At 36.6% G+C, this 25,438-nt stretch overlaps 1 protein-coding gene and 1 long non-coding RNA gene across 4 annotated transcripts in view; one reads left to right on the forward strand and one right to left on the reverse strand.

Moving 5' to 3' along the window:
* Positions 1 to 24,299, forward strand: part of CPEB3 (cytoplasmic polyadenylation element binding protein 3) — an 88,300-nt gene extending 64,001 nt beyond the window's left edge. For all 3 annotated transcript variants that reach the window (XM_064463841.1, XM_064463840.1, XM_064463842.1), the window contains exons 7-10: positions 13,213 to 13,331; positions 14,615 to 14,729; positions 17,533 to 17,714; positions 20,538 to 24,299. In XM_064463841.1, the coding sequence (XP_064319911.1) occupies positions 13,213 to 13,331; positions 14,615 to 14,729; positions 17,533 to 17,714; positions 20,538 to 20,765 (644 nt within the window). In that variant the 3' untranslated portion in view covers positions 20,766 to 24,299. The remainder of the gene's footprint in view (positions 1 to 13,212; positions 13,332 to 14,614; positions 14,730 to 17,532; positions 17,715 to 20,537) is intronic.
* On the reverse strand, positions 10,584 to 13,874 carry LOC135315481 (uncharacterized). The gene is made up of 3 exons (XR_010374971.1): positions 13,682 to 13,874; positions 13,418 to 13,595; positions 10,584 to 10,659 (listed from the first exon to the last, which is right to left on the reverse strand). It is a non-coding gene; the product is annotated as an uncharacterized LOC135315481 (long non-coding RNA).
* Positions 24,300 to 25,438: the final 1,139 nt, after the last annotated feature.

Raw genomic sequence — 25,438 nt, forward strand, 5'->3', positions numbered from 1 at the left:
TTCTGATGCCTAAGGAGTGACCAGGTCTCTTCAGAAGGTGCTCAGCGTCCATAGTCTCCACAGGATTTGGTAGTAAAGGTGTTTCTATCAGTCCTACTAGTTGCTTATGGCTACGGTAACCAAATCAGGAAGTAAAGGCTATTTATTATGAGAAGAATATAACGATTGTGGCCAAATATTTGTAATGTAGTTTAGGTTATTATTGAAAACCTTATTTTGAGAGCCAGGACTCTACACGCACATTTAGAAAGAATGGGTAGTGTAAATTCAAGAATAAAATTTGGGGTTCTGGGTTCTAGTACAAAGTCATAAAGCAGAGGAAATCCAGCCCCAGCAGCTTCTGTCTTCCTCATTAGTGTAAACCAAATGTTCTTATGAAAAATCATATTTTTTCAAAAACCAAATTTTCCCTTTCTCTGCCTACTTCCTTCTCTTCGTTATTCTCCTTATGTGGTGTCAGAAAGCTTTTTCCAATCAACATGACAAATTTGATGTAATGCCCACAATTACTGGATTACTGGATTTCAGGACTGTGTTTGAGGTGGGGGGGCAGGGTTGGGAGGGGCAGATGTTGGGCTGCAACTACTGATAGTGGCTCTCAATTGTTATCTCAACTATTCTGTAAGAATCAATCTTGCAACACCACGTTTGATAACGCTCTGTAAGACATTCTCAAGTGGAGTGGTCTCTTGTGAGATTTTATGTAATGGGACCAAATCAAATTTTTCTGTTTATAACGCAAGAGAAGGCTGCTGTCCAAATTTAGATCTCTGTCCCATCAATAAATATATCCCTCATTTATGTTTGGGTTTTGGTGTGGGTTTTTTTTTTTTGTCGTGTTCTGAAGATATTGGGGTTGACTTTTAGTCTATAGGACACTTGTATCTGTGTAGACTTTTTTTTTTTTCCTTCCTCCAGAGACTTCAAGTTCTTAAGATATCTCTGATAGGCTGGAGTACATCCACAACAGATTCTTGGTTATATAGCAGTGTCCTGGCATTTTTGGTAGTTCTTTTGTTCAGATAAGTGACATTTTAAGGATCAACAGTCAAATCCCATTGGATAATACAATGTCTTTGCACTGTAATATGTTGTATGTGTACAACAGACAAAAGATTATTTTTTCTGAGTTTTGAAATATGCTAATCTGTCATACAGGAAGTAAATTCAGTAGTTTTCCATCACCTAGGTTCCTCTTCACTGCTTAAGCAGGTTATTTAAGCAGGCAAAGTTCTGTTACCTCAAGTGAGAGTTCAAGGCTGAGATAGCTCTAGAGTAGCTTTTCTAGTGCATGTTGCTAATATGATAAATTTTACTGTCAGACTTGTTATCCACATGAAAATGGAGATTTTGCTATTTGGTATCTGAAGATGAATACAAGTCTACAGTTTTTCATGGCCGCACTTCTAATTTGCTAGAGAAACAAGTTGTTTTCATACTCTTCCTCACTAACATGCTGGTCCCCAGAGTGTCCAGATAAAAATTGTAAAGACAATCCTGTGTGGGGTTTTCAATTTCAGCTTGGATGTGCATCTGTCAGCCAGCCTCTTTCATATCTGAATCTATTCTGAAGTGTTTTATATAATCAGGGGGTTGACTGCAGTTAACCGTGTAACTTCATGTTACAGCATGAGTAATAAATTGCTAGAAGAGTTTTGTAGTCGTAACTGTTCAGAGGCTGTTCAGAAGTTTCTGATAGAGGCAAAATACCTTTTTTACAACACGGAATTCAATATGGAAGGTTGTGCTGTATTCAAAACTGCATTAAGTTCTAGACTTTTTCTGTTGGACTGTGTGATTATTGGAAGAAGACGGGATGTCTCATAACTTGGTCAGCAGTCTTATGGCCGGTATCATCAAAAGGCCTTGAATTTCTCAAGAAAAAACTCAGGGAAATTGTTTTGTTGGTAGCAATTAAAGGAGGTGTACCTTGGAAGACCATATCATGGTCTGCAGTCTATCTACCGCTTCCCTATTAAATTGTAGCTAATGCCCCTGGGTTTTGTTTGACTGATGGGCTAGGCGGTATGTTACGTGAGGAGAGATACATCCGTCGCTTCCAGCAAAGCCAGTTTAAGTTTGTACACATCACATCTGCACCTACTGATAGGTTTTTTTCATAAGCCTCCTGACGCTTTCGGGAAAACTAAAGTCATGTGTTGCAGTTGCGTAATCTTCTCTTTCCAGAACAAAGTCTTTCCATAAATCATTAGATGCTTTTCTGTTGGTCACATGCCAAAGAGGCAGGCTGTTTTCTCTCACTCGCTGCCAGGAAGGGTTAAGATTGCAGTGGGATTTCTTATACTTTACATGAAGTATCTATTTTATTAAGAGTACATTGAGTTAAGTCACAGTTGATATTTAAGGCTTGTCTCAAGGGGATTGCTGCTTCCAAAATCTAAAGAGCAGCTGGTTGGAGTCTGGTTCATCCATCTACTAATCATTGCTCATCATCACAAGCTTTCAATCAAACACCCAGTTCAGTAGGTTCTGTTTAGATAGCAATTCCAAGCATCCACCTTCTGGACTAACTGTTGTGGTGGATTTGTTTGGGCAGATGCTGAAATAATTGACTAGGATTTTTTAAGAAGTCTTACCTGTGTTCAGTGCCCGTATGTTTTTCTTCATTGTTGTACGGTTGCTACCTGCAGTAAAACTTCTTGAGATTCTGACTTGTTTAGACTAAATATACCTCTGACTTAAGTGGAAAATAGACACGTGTTTGGTTAAACGATGCAGTAATCTGAAGAACTGATGGTGTGTGTCCCCACCCCCAAAAAATGACACAAGTTTACTGATTTCTCTATTTGGACAGAAACAGGAAACCTTAAAGATAGTCCTAGTTAAAGAATCCATTCTTTTATGAGTTTTTCAGGAGTATGTCTTGAGTATTTGGTATTCTATAGTATATGAGTAACTGACACCAACTTACATGCAAATTGAGTATTTATTTTAATTTATTGGATAATTAATTTTAATAAAGCTAGACTTGTTTGTGATCACAGGTTTTAAATCTTAATGTTCTTAAAGATGATCTCAGAGAGAAAGGAGCAGCCCTTGAATTTATCTTATAATAATCAAAGATGAACCTTAGAAATCATCAGCTGCCCAAATCAGGGACAGGGTTAAGCTCAAAATTTTACCTCTTTTTAGCTCTTACTTCAGAGATGCAGATCCTCTTTTAAAGAAAGCTTTGTGTTTAGTGAAACAGAAGCACATAGAGCTCGATGACTGACTTAATGACATTTCCTAAATAAGAGCATTGAATCATGCATTCTTAGGGGTGTGCATCTCTTCGTCATTTTTGTGGGTGATAAATAAATCTATTAGACAGTGATACATGGTATGCTAACTGAGGGTACATGTATATTATACTGCTTATATCAAACTGAGTCCCTGAGTAGCTTACACATCACACATGGCCTACTCAGGAGGTAAAAATTCAGTCTGGCATAGATTCCCACTGGATTTGTAGCTACTATGAAATGTCTGTATGGGGAAGAAAGTACGAATTCTACTGAGAACTCTCTGGTTGATGATGTATTTAAATAGTGAATGGATATTTAGCTAAAATGAAGTATATTAAATAACTCTAGCTACTGTTTATACTGAAATTTTGCACAGGATAATGGCTAAAAGACTCCCAAGCAGAGTGAAAAATATGTTCCTTCACTACTGTCGCTTTGTAGTATACATATGAAAGAAAATGCTGCTAATTCTGATTTGAATGACTGTCAGTTCACAATATCTAGCTAAATTTTCTTTCAAAACCCACTAATGACGACACTAAAAACAGGTTTAAGGCGGCAAAATCAGAGTAGAGAATTGAAAGCATTACCTGGAATTTGAATATATCTGAGTACAGAAGCAGCTTTCCATCACTATCATAGGCAGCAACCAGACCGCTTTTGTCAAACGGAAGCAGTTAAATGTGTGTCTGGTTCTCATTAACCACTTCTAAAGTCAAGCAGATTTGATTGTGGTTTGTGCCACTCCCCAACCCCCAGTCAAAATACTGCTTTCATTAAATCTTACCATTTCTTGGAAATATATGAATTGATCTGTAAGTATTATAGGCTCCAGGATAAAAGCAGTCCTTTGAATAGTGTTACTGGTAATATTTAGTGCTTTGCTAATAGCTTGTGCTGTGTCTTGTTCTGTAATAATTTACGAAGCACCAAATTATTCTTTCAGATCATTGAAATAAGTTCAAGGGGATGATTGGTGGTGGTGGAGAGAGACATTCTGTACTAGTACTGCAGCGTATTCACTGTTTCTGAGGGTCATTTAAAAACTAAGTCGTTCCTTAATCCCGCCTGATCAGCTGTAATCATTTCATGCATTGCAAGCTCGTGCTCTTTATAAATTCCTGTAAGCATTATAATATTCTGTTCGCCATTCCTAAAGTCACTGCAATGATGCACACAATTCTACCTCTATGATAATGATGCAGTAATATAAAATTAGTGCAATATCATCTGGATATATAAATCAGCAACATATCAAAGGTAATATCCCAAATTATGCTTCTGTTCTCTCAAATCAGAGGTTGGGACTGGGAATTCATCAGGTGCTGGAATGGAAGATGCTGCGGCTGCCTCTGCCCAAGGCAGTGTATATGCCTCTCTCTGATTTCAAAAGCAAGGAGCAGCTGAGAACTGGTGACTCCCTCAGATGTCTCAGTGCTGTGGCTGGCACTTTTTATCTACTTCATACCATGGAAATTCCTCCTTGTTTTGGGATCTGGGGTGTATGTGACTACTGGTTATACCAAGGTAGTATAACCAGTAGTCTTGTATACCAATGGAGGCTTGTGCAGGTTTCATTTAATAAAGTGAACACTATAATGTTTTAGAGGATTTGGTAAGTCAAATTTTTTTTTGGTAAAATGTACCATTCTGCTCTCCCAGGAAAATACACACTCTCACCAGATTTTTTTGAGAGAGAAATTTGTTCTGCAACTATGAGCAGTCAAGTTTTCGCAAAACCTTCCATTATTAAGGTTTGTCAAGCTGCATCTTTTCTATGTAGTCAACAAAGACAAGAAACTTCAGCAGCTAGACCGAAACAATCCACATGTGAGTGAACATTCAGAGCAGTTATTAACCAGCAATGTACCATAGCAGCAACTGACAAGTTGACTACTTGATTAAAAGAAGAAAAGTCAAAGCCTATTCCTGAAGCTCTGCATTCTGTCTTAAGAAGCTGTAAGCTTCAGTTCCTCCCTAGGCCCAGTTCACTCACTGTGAAGCACGGGTTACCTGTTCTGCTCACGGGAGAGTTAAGAATCATACAGAATCAGGAAATATGTTGCCAGCTTGGCCTGTGTAAATGATATCGTGTGTCGTCTTTTTGATTGAAGTTCTTTACTTTCAGTTCAGCTCTTGACAACAGTCCCAAGTGTTTTGTGTATCACAGCTCTAGTAAGTGCTGTTTCCTTCTTTGAAAATGAATTTTAAGAAAATATTTATCTTTGAAATATATTGTATGCCCCAATATAAAATTTTATTATTTCAGAATAACTGACTTCAGCTAAAAATCAGCCTGGATTTTTGGACCTCTGCTTTCTTCCCCTGAAAAATCTTTGTGTTTAATTTATTTTACCTCATGCTGACACTATGCATGAAATAGAAGCTGAAATCAAGCAGACGATTTATATTTATGTAGAATTTTTCTATGTTAATGTTGTTGGAGCAGAATTGGGCATGGGCTTATTTGCAAAGAAGAGTAACAGGTTTTGTTCAAACTTGGAAACTGATCTCTTTTCAGCCATCTGTTCAGAGTAAAAGCAGCAGCAGCAGACCTGACCCCCTCCAGATGATGACAATGAGCAGCTCTGTCCAGGGCAGTCACCATTTCATATTGCCCTTGAAAACCCATGCTGCAAAAATTAAATTCTGAATTTAGTTGCTTTTTTGATATTTATGAATGTAAATGCATGTCTTTTCGTGCTGCTGACCCAGTTAACTTCACAACGATAGCTCTTGCCTCATCAAAAATTTAGTCTGTCATATGATTAATTCATGTGACTACTCTTCTAACTACAACAAACCAAATTGTATGTTATAGCCTTTCTTTTATGTTTTTATACCCTTTAGTTCTGATTTATAGCTGCTATAGATCATGTTGCAGTCTGAAGTCTGAAGTTTTAAAATGGCTGTGACCTTTGAAAGAGGAGACAACCCTATAAATTTGCTGTTCTAATGTTTTACACTAGTGTAGAAGTAAAATGCCAGATAGAGAGAGGCTTCAGTAGGCTTGTAGAATAGTCTTTTAGTTTTAAAAATAAAAAATAAAAAAAGGCGGCATTTCAATATTCTCTTTTCCAGTACAGGTGGGTAGGAGTATTTTTACTACAGGACAAACTGGGGTGGTATATGTATATTGGGTTTTTTTCCCCATAAGCGGTGAAAGTCCTGCAGTAGTGATGACTGCCAGATCCCTTCCACTTCTTGACATGTTTTGGAATTGAAAGGACTTTGTAGATCTTTAGCTGTGTATATTCACTACAGCACTGTCGAAATGCTGTCCTTCGCTGTTCAGCAGTGAAGTACAGAGGAAACATTAGGGCACTTCTCCCATGTCCCAGAAATAATGTATGCCTTCATGGAGGAAGCAGAGATTGTGGGTGTTGGTTTTTGGGGTTGGTTGGTTTGTTTGGTTTTTAATTTTTTCCATTTAAATTGAAGATGTGGGGGGAAAATCCCCATAATGTTTATGACAACGTGGGAGGTTTCTTATTTCTCTGTTATTAGTGATACGATAAGATCATTAGTAGTAAGGGTTAAATGTTAGTTTCCATTCTTTTGCTAATCTCAGTTATGTGGACTATTTAATGGTAAAATTGGAATTGTGAAGACATGCAATTTATTTTACAGAAGCTACTGATACAGAACCTCAGTTTTCATTCAACTTTTCCGTATGATCTGCTCGCTTGCTGACTTTTCTTGATATGCATCCTGTCTTCCATTTAACTATGTATGCTTCATTTAACTGCTCTTTGGATTCAGGATCCAATTATTTTTCAGTGGAACTGAGGATATGGAGTACATACAAAAAAACTATCCCAAAACCTGTCTTTAATGTGGCATATGGGGGATTTCTAACATATCAGACTACTCAGACTTAGTCTGGTACTCATGAAAAACACGTAGAAATGAATAGGAGTCTTGTAAGATGCTAAACTGCTCACACTTCTTACACGCTTTTTGTTTTTTAGAGAAAGGAATCAGCTGACAGGGTCATACGCTGCCATTTAAAAATAGACTGACTAAAAGAAATTCATCTTTGCAGTCCTGACTAATACATAATTTCACTCTTCTGCAGTAGCTAAGTGAGATTACAGCCTGGTCTATTTTGAGGCTTATTAAGTATTTAAAGCCTTTGATGTTTTTTTTTTTTTAAATCCAGTCATGTCACTGCAATGTTTAAAAGAAAGTCTGCATTTTTTAACACCTAGCAGTTTTATTTTTCAAAAATGAGTTTCACTTTTAATAGTCATTTATCTTTGGATTTAGAAATGTTTTATTCATGTTCAAAGCATTTTCTAATAAGATTACTACGGGTGACTTTGAGTAATGACCCTTTGTCATCACATTAACCAATTTAGAAATTTGGTTCACTCTGTTTCTAAATGTTCCTTTGCTATGGGCTTTTAAAACAATTTATTCTAAAAGTTCTAGTAAATACAACCATAATTCAATTCAGAACTATTTTTAAAAATCCAGAAAAAAATAAAAGAAAGTGCTATTTATATTAAGTCTATTTAAATTTACTTTTTTGAGGTAGCCATCTCAACTGTCTAAAAATAAACCCAAAGACATGAGACTAGAACATTAATTTTCTTTGCCACTTTAACTCCATTTTATTTTTTACATAATAATTTGAGGTAGATATATAAATCGAAATACTTTTGTAGGAGATCTTAGATGGTAGATTTTATTGTAACCTTGGAGCCTACAAAACATCAGAAAAGACACTGTCTAAACTTTAAAAAGATGGAATGAAAGAATATATGCTTCAAAGTTAGTTTAACTTTTTCCAAGTATAAGTAGTCTTTCCATTTTGCATATGAAATGAATGCATGTGACTACCCAAAGACTGCTCTGACTTGGTGTGCTATATGCTGAGAGGAGAAAGTCCTTCTCTTCATTGTCTTTAGCTCTGCTACCTAACATCAGTGTTACCAAACTGAAAATATGTGACCCTTAGAATATGATTTCTAGATCTGATTTGGTAAGTGGGCTGAATTTGGGGAATTACGGATTTGAGGTCTATTACATAGGAAATGAATAGATGATATGCAGACCTCTGACATGGGTATTCATGTACTCTTTGACCTTATATATACTCTTCATTACTTTTTTTTTTACATTTTTGAATAGTAGCCCCAGTTCTAAGAACCAGAAATAGGTTAGTCTTTCCGTATTGGTTATATAACATTTGAATGCTCAAGTGCTGGTTTTGTGCCGGAAGGTGCAGCTCATGGTTGATGTGTTTAAGCAGCAATTCATATACTGCTGTTCTCAAATGCAAGAACTTAAAAGAACTTATTAGTTACTTTTAGTATTCACAAGTTGAGCATAAAATGGTAAACTTTGGTTAATATGAAGAGATTGGAACTAATTCACAATTAACTGAAATCTCTAAGAAAAACTTCTGATTGAATTCAGTCCACTCTAGACTAAGTGGGAGATCTGCGCAGCTACTCCATTAGCACCTTTCTGAAATATCCCTGTGTCACAAAGTAACTAGAGGCTGTTCGGACAACCATAGCACTCGTAACATTAGTAATTAATCACTTAAACCGAAAGGAGTGTAAAAACTGTCGTATACCAAACTCCTTACCTACCTTCTCCCATGGGTTACAAAACACAGTCCCTGATTTAATTTCACTCCACCAAACTCCGTGCCTAATGACGGAGCTGTACAAGGACAGAAAGCTTTTTTTTTTAACATCTTTTATTCATGGGCGCTCTGCAATGCAGTCAGTCTGTTCCTGGTGAGCCATAAAAGGCATAAACTGGATCATCTTTAACTCTGAGAAATATTTTGGTCTAGACAAGAAGATAGACTTTTCTGATAAACTCTACCACCTATAGCTTGCTAAGTTGAATGGTGTCTACAAGGCCCATAAGTTTATTTTCTCCCTTGCCTGATAAACCTAATACACGTTCTGCCCTAACAAAGGTTCATGAGTAGTTCTTTTCACTTAATTACATTGAGGAAGGATGGGCAGAACACATGCATGATGCACTTCTCACTAACGCTCCAATGTGATGGTCTGTAATTTGTACCAACGTGCCAGTTTTTAGCATAAAAGTATGAAAAGATTCTGCTATTATAAGAAAGGCAGAATAAGTGCCTTAATAAGCTTTCCACCTAGCATGTTGTTTTGAAGAGAATAAGACTGAAGCCTTATTACAAAATGTGCTTTCAGTAATACAGAAAGGTCCCCATTATTACAGAAGGTACGCCTATGTTGATGTTAATTGAAACAGAGATTTTCCAGACTGTCTAGGCTGGCAAAAATGCCTTTTCCAGTCTCCAGCACCATTATATGCTAGTTCCAAGAGCATGTTGTGTTTAAAGTGACAGCCTTGTTTCAAGCTTGTGAGACGCAGCATATATGCCAGATCTTCCAGTTTGTTCTCAGCAAGGTTAAGTGAAATTAGACCAACTGGACTAAATTATCCTTTCGTATGGAAATTGTGTCACTGTTTAGATGTCAGAATGGGACATGTACAAAGGAGCTTAGTTCTTATACTGCTTTCCATAAAATAATGAATCCTTGAGCTCCTAGGCTGTGCTTCAGAATCTAGGGGACTTAATCTCTTCCTCTTCTTTCCTCTGCTGTACCCCTTTGAAAGTTGTAGTGACTTTTCTTTCAGCAGGGTATGCGGTTGCCTTTTTCCAGTGGATTGCATAATGCAGTGTTTATCATCAGCACTGCAGTGATGTGTTGTACCAACTGCTGAGAAGGAGCTGGATTTTTTCTGCTCTGCCAAGAAGCCATATATCTGTGTATATAGAACATTCAGCTGTTCTCAGGTACCCTGCTGTTTTCTGGGTCTTCAAATATCTCACCTGTTTTACTTTGTGGAATCTGAGTCAGGAGCAGTCCCTTGAGCCCTCAAACCTTTAGAACATTTGGTCAGGTAAGAAAGGATCGCTGCTGAAGTTTGTCTGCGATGTACTACTACAGCATGCAACCAAGATTCTGCTGTAGACGATTAAAACTGTAAAATTCATCAAATCTCTTGCTTCTTGGAAAAAACCCATATGCTTTGAGTCATATGAGACCCATGATGCAGAGAGATGAGAATGTGCTGATGCGCACAATGCTGAGGAATCTGAAACAGCTTTCAGCCTCTGCTAAATAATTCAAGTTATTTGGATTAATAAATTTTAAATTATTAATTTAATTTAATTATTTTTCATTTCAGTGTAATCTTGGGTACCAAAAGTCCTTGAATAATTGGAATAGATGCGCAACCGCCAGGTTTTGAAGTAATGCTGGACATCATGTCATGCTAGTCCAGCCTGCTTGCTTTTCTAGATTAACAGAAGACTGCAGCTGTAAACTGCTTACCTGCCTTTCTTCAGAGGGCCCACAGAGACTCCAAGGCAGGCAGGAGAACGTGGTACAGTCACAGAGGTCTAGAGAAATGAGGAGGTGTTAACTTACTAAGCTTCATGGCAGGTGCTAGCCCCAGGTTAGAAAACTGAATTCTTACTGAAATGGGACGTTCTTGTAATCTAGCAGCCAGAGAAAATTAACAAGTATCTGTCTGGTTAATTTTAACTGGTTTGGGAAATTATGATCATACCGTTTACTGTACCCCCAAATAGCTGTCAGTTCCACCTACCACAGATGTAACATCTTACTATGACCCAGAAAAACCTAAAAAAGCTTCATAGAAGAAGCATCACGAAATGTTGCCCAGATTTTTGCTGAGTAATTAAGCCACAATAAACATTTCCCAATTTTCATTTTGACTTTATGCTAAAGAAATTTCCAATATTTTGCTGATTTAAGATTATTCAAGTCTGAAATACACACAATTCTATTTTTTAGAGTTCAAATATTATGGTCTGGTCAGAAGATAAATCTTAAACGTTTAAATCTATTAAAATATTTTGGAAACCATTCTTTTAAAGTGTGCCTAAATGTACATGTATTCTTATTTGGATTTCATAGTACTGGAGTGATCTGTACTGCATCTTCTGGCAGTTTCTCTCACAAGGGATTTTTATTAAACACAAGGCAAGGATTGGGCTGAACCATAAAGTGCGATCAGTTGGCTTTGGGGGTGTAGCTGCCATGGTGATCTTTCCCAAGTATCTAGTTTTCTGACTGGGGCATTTTATAAGGCTGAAAAAACTGCTATACGAAAGATACTTTAGTTTGTATGAAGTTCTTGCTCTGATCATTGAATATAACCAGAAGGGGTGGAATGGAGTGAGGAAGATGGTAACAAGTGCATGGATGGAAAATAAAATAAAGCTAGAAATGGTGGTGATTGCAAGCTAATTATTTTCATACTGAGTTAATGTAATTAGTTTTGTAAAGTCTGAAACTAAAATGTTAAAGTGGGTTTATATGTTTAGGGGACTGTTTTAAGAGCATTACACCTGCTAGAGAGGGAACTGATGTTTTTACTCAAGAAATATTTAACGTTTTATTGGAACCAGTATCTTTAATCTACTCCAACTCTAGGTATGCAAGTTCCATGTTTGTTAGCAAGACTGATGATCAGTTTTGTTTTCTCGGGGAAGTCAGTCTCTCTAGATGTGTTCTGGGCTACAACTATGTTGTTAACGCAAACTTTTATTGGCCTCTGAAAACAAACAGCTGCATGCAATTTAATGTTCTTTGAGAAGTCACACAGGACTAGAGATAGAGATAGGGTAAGAGGTAATTTGGTAGATAATAACTCTACAGAGGAAAACACTTTTTCAATGTCTGTCTTAATTTTTTTTAATATATCAGAGTAGTGTTTACCTAAAAAGGACATGCCAAATAGTATTCACTCAATACTCAGTGTAAGATTAGGGTAAACCAATGCTATATTAATAGCAAACAGACTGTGTAAAGCTGTATCAAGAGTTGTCATAATTTAAATATGGTCTATTATCATGTAGGTGCCTAGTTTGTGTCAAGAGTCTTAGGCAGAGAAAGTGTAGCAGTCCCTGCTTAAACTCCAGCTGCCTCTAATTGCTGCAGATTTTCTGAAAAGAGGTAGCCTGTAAGACACACAAGTGCCAAATTATAAAGGTCAAAGCCAACACGTTCACATTCAGTGAGAAAACAGCGTTGTACTGATGATGGAGCAAAAGAGCAATGCATGCTCGATAGAAAGTCCTCTTAACCGGGCAGCTGTATTCACGTCTAGCAGCCAGTCTTTAAATGGCTTTGCTTAGAGCAGGCTCTGCTCTATTAGTTTCACTTCTGAGGTGGCATAAGCATGGACTGCTTGGGTCAAATCTTCATTCAAATTTAACAACATTAAGACTGAAGAAAGCCTTCTTGCCAGCTGCATTCAGAGGAGCATTGAATGCCACACACACTTAGTGTTACTGGCTAATTTAAAGTCCTCAAATTCTGAATCGCTTGGAGCAATTTTTGTTGGACTTTCTCCTTTCTTTTGTATAAATAACAACAGCAGGTCTTTGACTCATAGTAAAACACAACGTATGCCATTCTTTTTCGCTCATGCTTATTGTTTTTAGGAGAACATTTTTTTTTCATAGTTAAGTATGTGAGCGTAGAATTCTGTTTATCTGTTTACCTATCCACTTTTTTGATCCTTTCTTCTAACGTGTATTCATTGTATATAGTAACTAGAAACTTGGTGCCTCCATTTTAAGATGATAATCACTGATACCAGCAGATGCCACTGATAAATAGCTCAGATATAATTGTTGAAGAACCTTTTATTCACCGGCCTATATTCTCACTACTCAAAATCATTAACTGATCAAATAAACATACTCATATGCAGCAAACACTCGTGTCTCCATTCTGAAATCAATACTGTATGAGAGTAAGATCTATTCGGTGAATTTAATTTATGACAACAAACTAACAGCCTTAACAGTTATTTGTAATTTGTATATTTTACTTCTTGGGTTTGTTTTCTTTATTTAAAAAAACCGCTTTATAAATTAATCAGTTATTTTTCTTTCTTGTGCCTTTATCCTTTCCCCAAGGTTACGCCTTTCTGCTGTTCCAGGAAGAAAGCTCTGTACAAGCTCTGATAGATGCCTGTCTGGAAGAAGATGGGAAACTTTACCTGTGTGTGTCAAGTCCCACAATCAAGGACAAACCAGTAAGTAGCTTATGCCATGACACTTATGCTGGTTGCGAACCCATTTGCTGTTATTCTTTTCAGTTAATAAATAAATAAATACTTACAGTTGATTGACTTGTCCATTTCCTGTTGCTGTCCTTGCTGTTACATTGAATTGACTGTCTGTATCAGCGTAACATAGTTTTAACATTTGCTTCTTTCTGATAAATGCCATGTTCAATTAACTTTTGTATTTGGTACTTCTGGTATCTCACAGGAGCGTGCATGCTTTTACAATGTTAGCTGTAAAACAATCAGATTATAATTTTCCCCTCTATATTATTTGAAAAAAAAATAAAGCCTTATGCAATGAAATGAAGAAACCTTACCTGCACAAATTAAAATCCAGATAGCTTCAAGTATCTCCTGTACTTCATTAGGTTTCTTTATTATTTTTTCTGCACACAATAGCTAATCAATTTATAATTCAGGTCTCATTCACCTTACATAAACTGCAGGGGAAAAACAAGTAATGCAGACAGCTGTAGCGGAATAGGAGACATACAGTAACCTGTTTCTATTGTTCACATCTCTAACATTCTTTAATGCTAGTTTCTTTTGTGGCTATGCATACTTACAGATTAGACGAATGCTACACACAAATATGATTAAAAATATGCTGCCTTTTAAAAACACTATTAAAAAGCTGTCACAGATAAATGAACAATGCAGTATTCCAGCACAGTGAATGCGCTTACATGATTTCTAGGATCAATAAACGGATGGATGAACCGCTTTATCCAAGTAATTTCTGAGCAGTTTCTTTCCTTATCTAAAGATATCTTATCAACTGTGGTGCTTGCTGCTTAACAGAAGTGAGCATTCACGCATTATAAAAACTCCTTTTGTATCTAAGCACAGAAATTAATTTTATCTCTGCTCCTATCAGCGCTTTAAAATGTGTGGATCAGTGTGACTTCAGGAAAGCCAGAAGGTCAAACTGCAGCTGTAATTGCACGTACATGTTGTGAAAGTCCTTTCACAGATTTCTTATTACAATGGCGATTAGGGGCAGAGAATTAATGAGGTAGGAGTTTGCTGTGATGAAATTTAACTCAAGTCTGGCCTCTAGAGGTGATAAGTGAATTGTCCACCTTTCAAACAGATAAGCTATGTTCTCACATTCTTTTGATGCTTACACCGATTTAATGCTTTTGCTAAGTTAAAATTATATTTTCAATTATAGAAAGATTTGGTAGTTTTTTAATAATTTTAAATGAGCTGTTGTCAAGTTCTTCTACTAAAAACAATCCTTAATACAGGTGCAAATTCGACCTTGGAACCTAAGTGACAGTGACTTTGTGATGGATGGGTCTCAGCCTTTGGATCCAAGAAAAACTATCTTTGTTGGAGGAGTTCCACGGCCCCTCCGAGCTGGTGAGTAGAAGAAAAATGTAGGGCATGTAGCAGGGAGTTCCAGATTAAGCAGAAAAGACACATGGTATATGTCAAAGAGCAGAAAATATACCTTGTCTTTCCAAAGATCATAGCTCACTTCTGAAGTCCGTGAGTGTCTTCCTGTCTACAAAATAACAAGCTGTGAACAATTTTTATCTTTTAAATAGGTTACTAATTAGGATTTTCAGTACAAACAGTCTTCCCCAAGTTTGCGTAATAGCCTAGAACTTGGCAGATTTTTCGTAACATATCCCATCTTAATCCTAACCCTGATTTGCTTGCTGAGATGCAGAGAAGTTCTTTCCTTTGACTAGATGACAAACTTCTCCCAGCCCCTTTCCAAACCAGTTCCAACTGCAGCTCTATGATTTCTCTCTTGCTTTTTCTCAGCCCTAACCCCCATTTTCCCATGGAGCCACAGACAAGGCCTTTCAGCCATTGTCCAGAAGAAAAATTTCTCCCAGCCCAGGACTCTTGGTGTACCCACTCTGTACTGAAGACCACTTTCAGACCCACTCCTAATGTAGCTCTTTTTCTCAATCATTTTTCTTCACCCTTAACTCTTTTGCTTCACTTCTGTTTGCAGAGCCATAGACATGACTCCTTAGTCTCTTGCCAGAGGAAAAAGTTATCCCAGCCCAGATCTCCTGGCAGCTCCTGCTTTGTTTTGAAGGCCCCTTTTCAGCACCGCTCCCAACTGTAGCTCACCACTCTTTTCTTTCTTCCTAACCCTTCCATTTTTGGTGAGCCAATGACAAGGTCACAAAGCCATTAGCAAGTTGAAACATTTCTCCTAGCTAGGTCTTTTGGCAGCCTTCACTTCTGTTTAGCCGTCCCTCTCCATCCTCACTCCAAGCCAGCTGCATGGCTTCTCTTTTTCACCTCTCAAGCCTAATCCTAATTTTCCAGGGCTGTAGTAGGCAAGGCCCCTCAGTCATTGTCTGGAAGAAGGACTTCTGGATCAGGTTTCCTGGTAGCCCTCACTTCCCTTTGGCAGCCACTGTCCAGCCTACTAGAACTTCAGCTCCTCACTTTATCTTTCTCCTAATCCTATTTCCTTTGGGAAGCTGTACACAAGGCCCCCAGCCATTGCTGACAGATTTCTCCCAGCCCAGGTTTCTTGGCAGCTTTTGCTTTCCTCACCATCTTAAAATAAGGCATAATTGTAAGGCAGTAATTATGTAAATAGTAACAATTAAACATTACCTCATTTCTAATTATAGCTTTTATAGAACTGTATGTCATTTGGCCTGTCACAGATTACATTTGAAATGCATTACATTTGAAAATTGATGCCTTTAAATAGTTAACTTCTCCAAAGCAGACATAGTTTCCAGTTTGCTTTGTTTTCAACTTTAAAGATCTGATACAGAAGTTTTTCTTAAGAGGTCTGAACACTGCATGCTTTCCTTGCCCTGGCATCCTATACATCCTTTGCCTATTGGCAAGAGTAACTGACTGGAACTACTGTTGTCAGTGCTTTTAAGTGTTCCTGACTCTTATTCCGTACTGTCACTTTCTGAGATCATTACCCAAATGATGATTCTAAATCATCAGAAAGCAGAAGAATCTACTAGTCACTACTTTATGCTGAAAGTTCTCCCTTACTGTTTGGGGAAAGAGAATTATCTGGCTTGGCAGAATGAGTCAGACATTTGTTTGCTCATTGCAAGTGGACAAATTAGTATATGGTCTTCCCTTAATGTGGCACACACATTTACACAAACACATGCACATACGCCATTTAAAAATTGCCTCTATTCTATATATAATTAACTAGTGAGTTTTGTGAGAGTTACAAGGATTTAAATATTTGGTGTATCTTTTTCTTTGTATCTTGAATAGCTAAATTTTAGCTTGCGGCTGAAAGTATTTTCACACATTGGCGTAAAAAACTATCTGACTTGGCAGGGCCTGTAGAGGTCCCAGCATCTTGCTTTGTGAGGGTCTGCCCTTCATCCATCTGACAAATTTGTTTGCCTGTCAGCTTTTACAGAGAACTTGGCTCGGTGACCGTACATCTCTGCACAGTCTACACGCCTCTTCTCTGCTTCCTTCAGCCTCTTTTCCAGTTCCTCCAGTTTTTTCCCTTCACTTTCCTCCTGTATGTGTCCTCAGCCATGCACTCAGACTGTCTTATTTTATGAATGATATTTATAACTTCTTTGGAGTTATTCTTAGTGTCAGAAAAAGCAACAAACCACTTTAAAAGATCCACAATTAAGGTAATGATCTACAAAAATACCAAGTTAAGTTGCACCCAAAATGTAGGCTTGCTTTAAGTGTAATAGCTTCTGATGTTTCACAGAATTGTTTCAACTGTAGAACACTTCCTGAATGTTTTTTCAACCTTAGTACTTAGGGAAAAATATCAGATTCTAATTACAGGAATTTCTTGTAAGTCATCTTATATGTAAACCAGCATTAACGAGCCTGGCTGGAGCTGGGGGAGATCCTGAACAACTAATCCCAAATACCACAGTTTTAATTTACAATATGATAAATTCTAAAACAGGTGACTTGATACCTACTTCAAAAATGTAACTCTGCAATTTTTTCACACTTCGGTCATACCAAGTTTCTTTTTACAGATTCTGGTTTTTGCCTTTATATTTTACTGTAATTCATGTAGGGTTGATTCAATCTGTTAAAATCAACGTTTGGGTTTGCTATTTCAGACTTTGGAAGACAAGTCTGCTAAGCACTTTTTTAATACAACAAACCAAATGCAACACTATTATTTACGTTAAATCGATAATATTTAACAATTGACTTCTTACAGTTGAATTGGCAATGATTATGGACCGTTTATATGGAGGTGTCTGCTATGCTGGCATTGATACAGACCCAGAGCTGAAGTATCCAAAAGGTGCTGGCAGAGTGGCTTTCTCCAACCAGCAGAGCTATATTGCTGCTATCAGTGCTCGCTTTGTCCAGCTCCAGCATAATGACATTGACAAACGGGTAAGTAAAATAGCAGGGAACAGAACGGTTGTTACTCACAAAGCTGTAGAGAAGTGAAGAACATCCTTATATTGGAAAAACACTGTAACCTCTGTTCTTCAGATTGTTTGTTATTTAAAAGCTTATTTAAGCAGCTAAAGTGGAGTGAAAAAATAGATCTTAAACATCTCAAACAACAGTTTAGCACTCAAACCAGAAAATGGTTGTAAGCTTGTTTGTTCTTGGTTTTGTTTTGAATTCTGAAGGTCAAACAGTGTGGAATTTCCCAGCTTTGTTCTCCTTCAGATGTTTGCTCGTTGTGCATCAACAGCTTTTAGTTAGTGGCTACTTATATAGCTTCTGGCATTTCTGCTATTATTAGGCAACATTTTCTCTCAGCAATGTACTTTTAGACATGAGGTTCCTAAACCACAGGTTCATCATAAGTATCACAGGTAATGCTGGCCTCAAAAGTCTTGAGAATTATTTAACCAAAACCAAATGCCAATAGATGCTTGATAGGCAAAAGGCGGGGAAATGAAGTGGTTTTCTTCAGTCCATACAAAATCCTGGTTTCTAAAGGGCTTTTCAAGTATAGAAAATTTACTGACATCTGAGTTTAAAACATTAAAAGAAAACATTAATTCATTTCCAGGGTATTTTTTCTTCCTTTAGACCTTCTGTCTTGACCTCTTGATTATGTGTACAGGTAACACCTACATTTTTGAGGACTCAGCATTGAAAATTATTCAAAAGAACATACAGCATGCACTGCTGCTGTGTATTTTTATAATAGCAATGGCTTGTTTTCTACTTAATATAAATAGTTTCTTAAGAAGTTAGTTTGACAGGTATCAGGTGTGTCTATGATGTGCAGTATACATATACAAACACACAGCTGCAAAGTCCGAGCTATTTTTACTTTCTCTGAAAACCTGAACTGAACTTTTTGTCAGATTACATGAGGTTTTGAAGTTATAAAGCCTCAAACTATTTTTCTATGGTGCTGCTATACCTCATGACTTTAACTAAGACAAGGCCGTTCCTAAATATTTCTTGTCCATTTAATTCTGAAAAATTTTACAGAGAGACTAAGATGACTGATTTTGTAGTCACAAGCACAGTGGTGAACCCTTTGGGATTTATGTATCAGCCATGCTTAAAAACTCAGGGGTTTCGCTAAGCTTTAGGGTAGAGCCACAAAGGATGCTAGCTCATAGTTTTTTCCATGAATCAGTACTTTTCCCAGTTGGTTGATTGATAATTAAAGTTTACTTATCTTTTATCTGTTTTAAAAATAGGTTTATCAGTGAGTTTGAAGAAGTATGAATTCTCTTAATCAGTCCCTGAATATTAGTTTTTAATTCTAATAGATGGAAATCCCTGAATTGAACAGTGTACGTTCTTAAAATTGTTGCACTAGTAACCAAAACAGGAAAAGGAGTGAGAGAGATGATCTATTTCAGACCTTCCCAATTCATGCTTTGGCAATGTGAGTAGGTGAGGATCCAGAGATGTGCTGGCCGTTGGACCTGCTTTCTTCCAACTTTATTTGAGACAGTGCTGTTTTCTTTTACACGATGCTTCTAATTTTAATGGTAAGGCATCTGATACGCAAAATGGCACTTATTCAGACTTGTTCATGCAATACTAGTAGTACAGTATAATCTAAAAAAAACCAAATAAATTGGCAGTTCTAGCTGTTCTGAGGGCAAGCAGTGTAATTCACTATATAAGCTTTACTTCAAATGAGTAACATTTGTTGAAATATGATCAAGATAAGCTGAAGTAAAATTCAGCATAAAGCTTTTTTGTATAATATGTTTCCTGTTTTAAAACTTAGTATCTCGTTCTGTGTTTCTTTAATACCAGATGTATTTAAGTGTATTCAGTGGAGTCAAGTTTTCCTTGCAGTACACAAATTTTGCCAGACTAGCACTTGTGCAGTTACAGCAAAATTATTTATAATAGAAGTATGTATATTTCAATTTTTTGTCTCTTAATGTAGTTGACTGTACTCAAACCACTTTATAAGTAGCATCATAGAGGCATAAGAATTACACATTCATAAGCTAGTGATTTCCCCAGGATGAATAAAAACTCAATTTAAATGTGTAGGCTTGGTTTGTAGGAACAGGCACACAGGAGAGAACTCGCATGTTGTCAACTTCTGTAACAGTGTTATTGCAAGCGCCTAGTCACGCATCAAAATACTGCTGTGTTTGGCACAAGTGCTTGAAAAACAAAAGAGAATTCCAGTCCTAAAATCTTTACAATTGAGTGTAGGACAAAAGTCAGCAGCTCTTCAGCCTGTTTGTAATTGATAGCAAGGCCATAGCTGGAATAACTAGAAAATCTTACTACATTTCTAGAGCCAAAAATCTTCAGATAGTGGGTTTTGCCAGTATAAGGCAGAGTATGTGATACAATTGCATTTAATTTTGTTTAATTTTAATCTTCTCTTTGTTTGTTAGTCTGGTTCTGTATCTTGTAGTGCACAAAAAAACCCAAAGAAACAAAAAAACTCTCTGGGGAAAAAAACCTCTGAAACTCACCAGGCCTCTGAAGTTTAGAAATATAAGTTTGTTCTTTATCATTTTCCCTCCTAAACGCTGGTCTCTCATGCCCTGCCCCCATAACAACGATATTCGCATTCCTGGAGGTTTCTTAGACAGCAGCAAAATCCTTGGAGATGCTATTTTTACTGTACATCCATGTTAGTACATTCCAGCATCAGTTGAAAACCTGCAAGAGAGTCAAAAGAATTAAAATATTGTTCCTTCTGTTCATACTTAGCAAAAGTATGTAATATTCTTACGGTTCTTTTTCTTCTTCCTGGTGCAGGTGGAAGTGAAGCCATATGTGCTGGATGATCAGATGTGCGATGAATGCCAGGGCACTCGCTGTGGTGGAAAATTTGCTCCATTCTTTTGTGCCAATGTTACCTGTTTGCAGTATTATTGTGAATACTGCTGGGCAAGCATACACTCTCGTGCTGGGCGAGAGTTCCACAAACCACTGGTAAAGGAGGGAGGCGACCGGCCCCGCCACGTCCCGTTCCGCTGGAGCTGAACCCCAGGCCTCCCCCAGCAACAAGTACTGGAGTAGATAAAATCGAGTGAAAAGAGCGCGCTGCCTCAGGGCTTAGTGTTCTGGAAATCTGTGCATTCGTCCTCGACTTTAATGAAGATATGGGTCTTTTTATTACTATTATTATTATTTACAGTCACATTACTGAACTCAGTGTCCAGTATAATACAAACCGGCAGAGTGTAACTGTACTGATTTTGCACTTTGATTCACACAAACATCTGCTTGGTACCTTAATTTCCCACACAAGACTTGTCACTAGTGACATTATGTAGACTGCCATTCTCATCAGCCTTCACTGGGCTGATGTGTATGTGATGAAGATTTTTTTATTATAATTATTTTTATTTTTAAACTGGAGCATGCACTTATTTTCAGAAATTTAGACTTGCCCCTAGCAGATGACTTACCAAAGGTAATATTCACAAGTAGGTGGCAGATGTAGCAAAAACTTAAACAGATATTCAGCAATCATTAGTTTGGGTCATTTAGAGTAGTAATAACCCTTAAAGAAAATAAGCCTTTAGTTGCTCTCCATTTTGACTTGTAAGGATGATACCTCATAAGCTGGATCAGACTCTTTTCTTTTGTTTTGCTGAGGGGTTTTTTTGTTTGTTTGTTCTGTTTTGTTGGTTTGGGTTTTTTTTTGTTTTGGTTTTTTTTTGTTAGGTCTTTTAGTGTTATGTAAATGTATGCTGCAATAGCTTTTGCTGCTATTAAAATGGTATTACTAATACCATAATACTCTATTCAGGCTAGGGTATCAATTAAAAAATGAATATGTGATTAAAATAGTGATGGCTGCTGAACGGAGATCAGTATAGCATACAGAAAAGCTTCCAAGGAAGGTCAATATTTTTTGACTGCATGTTTACTTAATCAGGTTGCTGCATGCAATAAATTTTATATATGTCTAATATAAAACCTGCCCACAATGCACAAATTATGAATCTATGTAGGCTACAAAATACTCGGTAACAAAAAAAAATCGATTACTGACTGGAGGAAGGCATGCCTCAGTAAATGTAATGCTTCTGAAATTAGGATCAGCCCATTACAGAATGACCTATATTACAACAAATATAAGAACTAGCTGTAGGATATTCTTAAAACAAATTTGTGGATGGTAGATGAAGTACTTTGCGGTGCTCTGTTATATATCGTGCAATTTATTTTATATAGTAAAGTGATTATGTCTAGTACTGTGATCAGACTTAACTGTTAAAGCCTCTGTATCCAACATTAACACATTTTTGACAGTTCATAACAGGTACATAAACAGAAATGAGCTCTTAGTAACAATCTCTCTCCTAATGCTTGCATCATTTACGTAGCTGCAGACCTTGTCCAGAAAACCAAAGAGCTCATGCTAGCGTACATACACTACCAATTAGATAGTCTGTCAAACTAATAAACTAGGCACATTTAAGAAAGTTAGGAAAAAAAAAAAGTGGTGCTAAAGAAATGTCTGCGCATAACAGTAACATGAGATGTCTCCTCTGTGGATGTGGCGTTATCTCTCTAATCCCTGGATGTATCCTGTGAAGCTTGAATACAATTCAGACCTGCTAACACAGTGGACATTTTTTTAGCATGAACTATGGGGCTGCAGATAGCATATAAATATAAACACACTTGGTATACTAATGATTGTGAGAATGTGTACACTATTTTTTTCTTCCTCCTTTGTTTTTGCAGTTCTGGGGACAATCTGACTGGATATGACACCGCATAGTAGACTTAAATGTTCTGAGTTTTGTTTGTTGTGATGTCCTTGTTTGTGTCTAATTTAGTGAGCTGTTCTTCCCAATGTTTAGTTGCGAGTATTGGCTTTGAAAGGATTTTTTTTCTGTTTTTTGGGAAAAAAAAAAAAAGAAAAAATAGTTTTTTACTGGTTTAAAATGCTTATTATAATTATCCCTTTTGAAGTTACTTCTGGGCGCTTTTGTGATATTGCTTTTCCCAGCCCAGGTGTCTTTTCTGTTTTTTTTTCATCTGTACAAGACATTTTGTTATGCACTACTTTTTGTATCTAGACAGTTTTCAACAGTCGGCTGATGATTTTTTTTAAAGAAAAAGGCATGCTTTCTGACTGACATGATCTTTTGCAATACCTCAATTTTGAAATATAGGAAAGAAAATGATATTTTCTAAGTAAGTTTATTCAGAAAAATATATATTAATTTAATTCTGCAAGAAAAATGATTTAACAGATGGGTAACTTTATTTTTTTCATGCTTATTTGAGTTTTTTTGAAAATGAAGAAGTTAGAGCTTTATAACTGTAATATTAAAGATCATAGCTAACCTACAGAAATCTACCTAATTATGTGAAAGAAGTAAACCTTTTTGAAGAAATACCCCTCTTTCATGTAGAAAAATACCCCCAGAGAGAAAGAGAGAGAGAGAGAGAAGCTGGAAAATGTTCAATATAGCATAATGATGGATTAAATCTAAAACAAAATCATCATAAAGAACAGGTGTAAACACAAACTCCATTTGGTGCTGAAAGTTGTGAATAGAAGGTGAAAAAATATTTTCCCTTAATTTGTATATTTATAATCAAGTGTGATTATGCACGACTGACCAGAATTGTGAGAGTTCTTCTGTTTGTATTTTTTTAAAGAGAACTTTTTTTAGTTTATTAAATTATGACATGCTCCCTTTTGTTTTGTAAATGAATGTGCCCCTGAGTTGTTAATATGTTATATTAAAAGAGGGTCCTTCAAAAAAAGTTATTTTTTAAAATACGGAGTTCTGAACTGCAACTTGACTAAGAAGCCCCTGGGTACAACAGGTCCTATTGTGGCCTTTTCTGATGTGAGACTTGAACTAGTCGATTTTTTTGAAGGCTAACCTAACCTCGACTATTTGTTGTTATGTGCAATACTGTTTGTACTGTTTGTATAAAAAAAAAGAAAAATGAAAAGAAAAAAGGCATAAATCTTTATTGCAGATTTATTTTCATTGCAGACTTTAGACATTGTGATTCACTAAAATCATTTTTCTACTGTCAAATATGTACCTTTTCTTCATGCTGGTATTTTTTCAATAGTAATGTAGCCTTTGTACTGAGACAAATTTTCATTGTTATTTTTAGAAAGATTTTTTGCTAAGAAAAAAATTAAACATATTTACATATTTTTCATTTTTATTTCGTATTTTCTTTAAGGAGTGCTTTCTCAACCATTAATATAGTTGTTTCTGGGAGAGACTTTCATATCTGGTCAATGTCATTAATATTATTTTGTATTTTTACTTGGAATAAATTAATTTTATGATGCTAATTCTTTAAAAGTTTATTTTTTTCATTTTCAGTTATTTTTGAAGCTAAAATCTTTGTAATATTGTTACTAAAGTGTCTAGTTTTTTGAAATGCAAAGCTTTATGTATTAACTTGCTGATGTGGTTTACAATAGTGTGGCAATGATGAAAATGGTTGGTTATGTAAAGTGATTGGAAAATTGTAACAAGGAATTGGGCAATAAAATGACAGAATGAAGCAGAAAAAATGTGATATTTTGAAAAGCCTTTTCCTTTATCAAAATGATTTAGGGAGATAATAGGGATGTCACAGTACCAGTTCGCTGTCTAGATTTATACACCACCAGTGTTGATGAAATACTATTGCCGTTATAAGGAACTAAATCTATTGAAGCAATGGGTTTTTGACCCTGCCCATTCAGCATAATACGCCCATTACTTTTCTCGTCATGAACTCAATAAACTCTTCTCAATAGTCTTAGATTGAACCTCCTAAAATCTATATTCATCATTGTATTTTGCCACCGTGTTATTTATTTAATTAAGTGGACCCTTTCCTGCACAGCTTCCCTCCTGCATACGTTTATCAGTGGCAGCTTGGAGCAGACTGTAGGTACCCACGTCGTTCTCTAACAAAGTTACTACACAGCGTTGGTAGCTGCCTAGTTAATGCAAAGCAATGTACGTCCATTTCCTGGTAGCAATGCCGTAACCCATATTGCCGCCACGTCTGAACATCTGTTCAGCTTCTTTGTCTTTCTCTGTTCTTCTCTGCCTCTCTTGTGTCTTTGTGCTTTTTTTCTTTTGTATTGGCAATACCAAGTGCCAGCGTCAAACACCTTTCACTTCACCACCATTCACATCGCCTTTGTTTCCCTATGCATCCAGAAGAAACCCCTTCCTGAAGCCAGTGACTCTGTTCTGGCACCTAAACCAATCCAGACTAAAACTGGTGTTGCGTAAACAGGGCATACAATGACTTTCTCTAGACAAAACAATTACTTCAAGTTATTGATGACCTTTTAGACTAACTTACACTAGAGTGTTGGAGTGGCTCATCTGTAACTTGCGGAAAGAAACGTGTCCAGAGTTGGTCTATTGTGTATCCTCTGTGTGTTCAGTTCTGTAAGTAATGTATAGACTAGATCAAATAGTGAAGTAAAATTTAGACTCAAATTAGGTACTACTGGTTGGAATGTACGCAAAGTGCAAACAAAGGAGATTAAGGAATGAAGAGGGAATAAAAAAATTCCTGCTAAGTGGTACAAAGTTTATGCTTATATTTCTGCCTACATGCTTGTATTTTATAGCCTGCTAGCAAGGCATGGGCTAAAACAAATTGTATTGCAAATATGCAGTTAGCAAATAACTTTGCTGATTTCACTGTTAGAG

The sequence above is a fragment of the Phalacrocorax carbo genome, chromosome 12 (genome assembly GCF_963921805.1).
Source record: "Phalacrocorax carbo chromosome 12, bPhaCar2.1, whole genome shotgun sequence".
NCBI classification, from domain to species: domain Eukaryota; kingdom Metazoa; phylum Chordata; class Aves; order Suliformes; family Phalacrocoracidae; genus Phalacrocorax; species Phalacrocorax carbo.